The following is a 7,540-nucleotide window of genomic DNA, read 5'->3' as shown; positions in this document are numbered from 1 at the left end:
GAAAATAATTTGATTTTCTGCAAAGTGTCATTTAATATAATAATGATAAGTAATAATGTTCACTGGTATTGTACAGTCGGTCTGGGTGGTATCTATTTTTTCATACCTTGATACCTTCCCAACATTTTTCCTAGTATACAGTATATCACAGTATTTGTAGAAAAAAAATCATAAAACATTTGCAGCAGCCAAAGCCTGGGAGACACTATACATGTGTATTTCTTTTTTCTTTATTATATAATATTTTTCCTTGATATATTCTATTGCTACTTACTGCTGTGAACATGTTGACTAATGTAATAATGTCTTCCAAAGAGTGAAAACATAATAAAAAGTAAGGAAATTTGTGTTTGGTAGATTATTTCTTTGTAGTAACAATGCTTCTTGACAATAAATCTTATACAATTGGAAAGCCTGTTTATTTCCCTTTTAAATTGTGCATTTGTAAAGAACATGCATTTGTGGGATGAGCAACAGAGCTGAGTATGTGGGTTGCGCCCATGAAAAATATGCCAAATCTTCTCTGCCAATGCTAACCAGCTTATTTTGCCATTGACTCTTGTTTGGTGTTTGGTGGATTGGATGATTGAAGTTTGAAGAAACAAGACATATTGGCAATTTAACAATTTATTCATTTAACAAACAGGAGCCTCAGTAGCGTGTGGAAGAACCATACACAGCCACAACAGCCTGGCACCTCCTCCTCATGCTGGTCACCAGCCTGGTCACACACTGCTGTGGGATGGCATCCCATTCTTCAACCAGCATTTGTCGGTTTGTGGGGTTTATCAGAGACTACCTCCAGAATTTGGGAGTGGAGAGGATGGAATGGCCTGCCAGCAGTCCTGACCTCAACTCCATTGAACACTTGTGGGATCAGTTTGGGCGTGCTGTTCGTGCCAGAGTGACCAACACAACCACATTGACTGACTTGCAACCAATACGACTGGTTGAAGAATGAGATGCCATCTCAGTATCAGTGTTACTTTGAACCTCTTCTTTTCCCTCCTTTCTAATGAGATAGGTGAGAATTATTTTATTTAAAATATACTCAAAACTTTGGAGAGCAGCAATGAAGTGCAGAGTGATCGGTAGGATTGAATTAGTTTAAGGGACAGATTCATGCCATAACGATATACTGTATATATCATACTAAAAACACAGTACATTTACTTACGTACAAAAGTATTATAATCACATCTTCATGCTTAATTTCAGGATTTCTCTTTTCCGAGACTTTTCAATTTTCCTCTCTACATCTCAGGAGGAAATATTGTATTTTTTACTCCACTACATTTGTCTAATGTTTGGAGTTACTGTGCAGATCCACCTTTTACATTGAACAGGAGATGAACTCATATCACTGTTCTTGCATAATCTTGTACTTTGAAATGTCATTTTCTAGACACTGTAAAAAACAGCCTTGTTTTACGTAACTAAGTGCATTTTTACAGAATCTTAATAAAATTCTCTTGAGGAGCTTCATGTAATCCTTCATCTGATGTGACAACATGAAGGTCCCAAACCTGGTGATACAAAGTTTTAATTCAATATCAATGCATTTAACCCTCTCAACATCATAAAGATGTACCCAACCCAACCCAACAAGTCAAGTCTGATTCTGCTTGAGGTTTTTTCGTGTTAAAGGGGAAATTTTCCTTGCCGCTGTCACCAGGTGCTGCTCATGGGGGAATTGTTGGGTATCTGTAAATTAAAAAGTATAGTCTAGACCTGCTCTATGTGAAAAGTTCCCTAAGATAACTTTGTTATGATATGGCGCTATATAAATAAAATTGAATCAACTTGAGTGTAGTCAGATCTGGGGCCACCTGAACCAGTTACAACATTAGCATTAGTCATTTTACATTGTGAACAGACACTTCACAATAACCAGACTATATTTGTTGGACTTATCTTGACCCAAAGAAATGAGTCAAAATACAGGTTGTTAACATGTGAAAAGGTTAAAAACTTAAAATCAAACACTGAGCTGAATTTAAGACTGCCAGTGGGATTTTTGAGGGTCTGTAAAGGACTGTAAAATCAGTGTTATAACCTAATAACCTCATATAAAGCATGTTTTTGCATATAAACCAATTTTAATCTTACTTATGAGGTTTTTGGATGAAATATTTTACTCAACTATTTGTGAAACCTTCTAATAACAGAGAATAAACTTATGGCCCAGTTGGATAAGTTTTTCATCCAATTTCCTTTTCCTTTTTCCTTTGTAATGTGATCAGTGACAAATCTGTCACATAAAGACAAGATGGTAAACAGTTTGGAAAGCAGCAGAAAAGAGCACCTACAGGCTGAACAGTGGGCTGAACTCTGGATAGTTTAAGTGATTGTAGAGAGACTGTAAAGGGAGTGTTATAATCCATTGGTCAAAAGATGATGTATGTTCTTGATTATCTTTTACTGACCTCTTTTGTTTTGTTTATTTATTTGCAATAGTGTTTTCTATGGGCTGCTTTAGACTCCCCTTTCAGAAAAAATAATAACAACCAAAAAGTTAAAACTCTCTTTGTACTGAAAATATGTCAGGGTATTTCCAATGAGGCAATAAAACCTCACTTATACAGCTTCAGAGGCGGAGCAACATTGAAAGAGAAGAAGTTACGTCACATTCCTTAAATGAAACTGAAATTTGTCACAACAACAACAGAACTGCAAGCAAGAGAAGTGTCTGTGTTTCTCTCTAAAGAAGAATTAAATTGAATTCACCAGAACTTTCTTAACAACAGACAGTGAGTACAGCTGATAATATTTATCGTGTTTCAACAACCACAGAACTTCATCTCTATGCAGTCTGGACGTTCCACTGCTTTCATTTGATGTTGCAACTTTGAGTTTGGTGCAATACAGAATTCAAGATGACTCTCCTAATAGTTCACTGATCATAGATTGAAATAACATCAAATGAATCAAAAGATTAATTACTTGCTCCCTTACATTTTCAGTTTTGTTTTCAGTGTGTAGATGTTTCAACAAACAACATTAACGCAAAACTTCAGCTCTAATCAGACAGGATGATCAACTCCTTTCATTTTATGTTGACACTTGTCAAATGGAGCATTCATTTAAGTGAAAAATAACTATATAGTTGGTAAAGTACCTCTTAATATTCCAGAAAACAAACTTAATACATGTGGATGAATAATCAAGAACTTTGCAACTACAGTTTCTCTTCATCACACTTTGTATTTGTTCTCAGTCTGCAGATATGTCTGCTGCCAGCTGTCTGCTGACTGAAGATCAGTTTCTTTGCTCCATCTGTCTGGATGTGTTCACTGATCCAGTCAGTACACCATGTGGACACAACTTCTGCAAAAACTGCATCACTGAACACTGGAATAGTAAAGTGCAGTGCGACTGTCCAAACTGTAAAAAGGTTTTTGATAGAAGACCTGAGCTGCAGGTCAACACTTTCATCTCTGAGATGGCTGCTCAGTTCAGACAGGAAGCTCAACAGGAAGCCAGCAGCAGCAGCTCAGACCAACAAGCTGCCAAACCAGGAGAAGTTCCCTGTGACGTCTGCACTGGAACCAAACTGAAGGCCCTGAAGTCCTGTCTGGTGTGTCTGGCCTCCTACTGTGAGACTCACCTGGCACCTCATCTGACAATGTCGGGCCTGAAGAAACATCAGCTGATCGACCCTGTGGAGAACCTGGAAGGCAGGATGTGTACGAAGCACGATAAACTGCTGGAGCTGTTCTGTAAGGCCGACCAGATGTGTGTCTGCATGCTTTGCGCCATTTCAGACCACAAGACACATGATGTTGTTCCTCTGAAAGAAGAATATGAAGGAAAGAAGGCAGAGCTGGGGAAGACAGAGGCTGAAATTAAGCAGATGATCCAGAAGAGACAACTGAATATTCAGGAGATTAAACGCTCAGAGAAGCCCAGACAAAGAGATGCAGACATAGTGATAGCACATGGTGTTCAGGTCTTCACTGCTCTGAAGGAGTCTGTTGAGAGAGTCCAGGCTGAATTCATCAAGACGATCAAACAGAAGCAAAGAAAAACAGAGAAACAGGCTGAAGACTTCATCAAAAATCTGAAACAGGAAATCTCTGAACTGAAGAAGAGAAGATCTGAGGTGGAGCAGCTCTTACACTCTGAAGACCACCTCCAGCTCATTCAAAGCTTCTCATCCCTGAATGTTGCTCCACCCAAGGACTGGACAGAGGTCAGCGTCCGTCCACCATCATATGAGGGGACTGTGGTGAGAGCTGTGGCTCAACTGGAGGAGATGATGAGTAAAGAGACGAAGAAACTGTTTGAGGTAGAGCTGAAGAGGGTCCAGCAGTATGGAGCAGATGTGACACTTGATCCTGATACAGCACATCCCTACCTGTTCCTGTCTGGTGATAGAAAACAAGTGAATGATAGGGATGATGATTATTACGATTGTTATTATGAGGAGAAGAATCTCCCAGACAATCCAGAGAGATTTGATACTTGTCCTTGTGTCTTAGGAGAGCAGAGTTTTTCTTCTGGAAGATTTTACTACGAGGTTCAGGTTAAAGGAAAGACTGACTGGGATTTAGGAGTAGCCAGAGAGTCAGTCAATAGGAAGGGGCAATTCTCATTGACTCCTCAGGATGGTTACTGGACAATATGTTTGAGGAATGAAAATGTGTATGAAGCTCTGGCTGACCCTTCAGTCTGTCTCTCTCTGAAGTCAAAGCATGAGAAGGTGGGGGTGTTTGTGGATTATGAGGAGGGTCTGGTCTCCTTTTATGACGTTGATACTGCAGCTCTTATCTACTCCTTTACTGGCTGCTCCTTCACTGAGAAACTCTACCCGTACTTTGGTCCTGGTTTTAACCGTGATGGTGCAAACTCCGCCCCTCTGATCATCTGGCCTGAGTCTGACTTTGATTAGGAAAATAATTGGATTTTCTGCAAAGTGTCCTTTAATATAATAATGATAAGTAACAATGTTCACTAGTATTGTACAGTCGGTTTGGGTGGTATCTATTTTTTCATACATTAATACCTTCCCAACATTTTTCCTGGTATACAGTATATCACAGTATTTGTAGAAAAAAAAATCATAAAACATTTGCAGCAGCCAAAGCCTGGGAGACACTATAGGGATAAAGCTTGTTTTTAACCCAGAATTGGTCACTTGGTGATACCGCCCAAGGCTATTGTACAGTGCAATGTGTGTTTCATTTTTCTTTTTTGGGACTGAGCCCAAAAGGCTACTGTAAAACTGTATTGTTTTTCGTGTGTTTCCTTCTTTCTTTCTTTCTTTCTTTCTTTCTTTCTTTCTTTATTATTAGGGCCTGAGCCCCAAGGGGGCGAAGACCCTATTGTATTTCGTGTGTTTGTTTCTTTCTTCTTCCCCTTCTTCTTTCTTTATTATTACGCCACTTCAACCCTTAATTTGACCCCCTAAACATGCTCAAAAACCCACCAAATTTGGCACACACATCAGGTCTGGTGAAAATTTTCATAAATTGTAAAAATTAAACCCCAAACTGCCAAAATGTACTCTCTAGTGTCACTTATGTAACTAAAATGGCTGTCACAGCCCGTAGGAATGTCATAGAGAGATCAAGCCAAAACTCAATTATTTGACTCATCTAGACCTACAAATCATATGCTGACACCCCTGACCTAAATCCAACAGGAAGTCCAACATTAGCCTTTCAAAATAAGACTTTGCCCCAATTTTGGCCCCTGTCGGCTTCAAACTTAAATGGATGACTTATGACACTAAGCTGAAAAAAAGATGTTAAAAACTTTGTAATAACTCGAACGGTTTGGATTTGATAAGCCCTGAAAGTTGCAGTGCCACATCTCCCTTACAATGTAAAACAATGGGGAGGCATGACCTTTGTGTCAAACAGGGGCTTCTGATGGCTAAACTATAAGTCTGACCACTCTCAAACCTGTATCAATGGATTCGCCATGAAATTTCCTACTAAAATATTATTTTTAATGTAAGATTTGGCCAAAGTAATGGGATTTATGAGGATATTTCACAAGAGGTGTTCTCTAAAATCCTCCTATCCAACTGCTCCTGGTGATGTCACTCCCTCAGTGCTGTGAAACATTCTGCAATACACACTCATTATAAAATCACAGGAGGAGCAAGAAAAGACTTTAAAACTCACACTCTAATATCTCAAAAACAGTAAAAGATAGAGAAAACATGTAAATTCAAGATTTGTAGGTCAAAGTCTCGTGACTCATTTAAAGTTCAAATGAAGTCTGTATCTAAAACAATGTGGAAGCAGTAAATGTTCAAAAAGGTGTGGGTTTGCTCACACTCTCCATTCAAATATATGAGTATTTTTCTGTGTCCAGCTGCAGTTACTTATTGTCTCTACACACCTGACAGTACTCATTTCAAACAAACTTTGACCAGGTCATGTGGGTTAAAAGTCTTTCCTTTTTTAAAAATAGACTTGATGGAAATTAGGAAATTAATTTGTTTTACACACAAACTCATCAAGAGTTTTCAATTGACTAACTGAAATTCAAGTGAATGGGCCCAAAATTTGCATAATTTTGATGACACAGGTGTGAACAAGACAGACATGTCTCACCCTGCAGAAAATTCTCATCCAGTACACATGTCAATCAAACTTTCAAAATAAAAGCACACCACACTTGTAAGAAATATCCCTCATTTTTAAAAAGCAAAATGATCTGATCTCGATGGGCCATAGTGCGAGGTCCCGACCAACGCTGCTTGCAGCTTTAATTATATAATATTTTTTCTTTGATATATTCTATTGCTACTTATTGCTGTGAGCATGTTGACTAATAATGTCTAAGGAGTGAAAACATAATACTATAAGAAATAAGAAACCTTAACTAAAATATTTACATGTATGGCAAATCCCAAACTTTGCTAAAGAATTTGCACTTCCCAACTTAGTTAATTATTACTAGACAGACAACATTTAGAAAATCTTACATTGGAAAATGAATAATAATATTCCAGTTTAGGTCAACAAGAACAGTCCTCTTCATGATTTTCATCACTGTTTTCATCACTTTTCCAACCAATATTAGCACAAACATTTTGTTCCTTAACTCAAACTAAAACATCTCATTTATAGGTTTCAAAAGGCTTTTCTATTCTACACACTGCACCTTTAATGCAAACAAAAATACATATTTTGTAGTAATTTATTGTGTTTATGTTCTTGTTTTTTTCAGATTCTGATTAATGCACCTTCTGTTTGCTTCTTTATTGTTAATATTTTATTTGATGTGTCACTTTACTACTTTCTGCTACAACACATCAATTTTTGTAGTCTAATTTATCTTGATAACTGCAAAACCTGCCTTCAAGACTGTTAATCATCAGAAAACAATGTAAAGTACTTGTAAATAAGAAGAATTTGCACCTATTTAAATGTTTGGGTGCCAAATTCAAAACTGTTTTTTTTTTCTTTTCTTTTTGCTGTAATGAGGTCATAGGAAAGAAAAAGTTTCTGAGTTGAAGTAAGTTCACAGTTGATTCAGATAATACAAGAATGATAAGTGATAAGTGATGCTACACCAAAAGGTT

General features: G+C 37.6%; 1 protein-coding gene across 1 annotated transcript; it reads left to right on the top strand.

The window, feature by feature from the left end:
* Positions 1 to 3,226: 3,226 nt before the first annotated feature.
* Positions 3,227 to 4,891, top strand: LOC122985680 (E3 ubiquitin/ISG15 ligase TRIM25-like). The gene is made up of 2 exons (XM_044356525.1): positions 3,227 to 4,370; positions 4,764 to 4,891. Exons 1-2 carry the CDS (start codon positions 3,227 to 3,229, stop codon positions 4,889 to 4,891), a joined length of 1,272 nt encoding a protein of 423 aa, XP_044212460.1.
* Positions 4,892 to 7,540: the final 2,649 nt, after the last annotated feature.

Source organism: Thunnus albacares, chromosome 7, assembly GCF_914725855.1.
Source record: "Thunnus albacares chromosome 7, fThuAlb1.1, whole genome shotgun sequence".
Lineage (NCBI taxonomy): Eukaryota > Metazoa > Chordata > Actinopteri > Scombriformes > Scombridae > Thunnus > Thunnus albacares.
The sequence above is the reverse complement of the archived record's forward strand: the minus strand, read 5'-3'. Positions and strand labels throughout refer to the sequence as shown.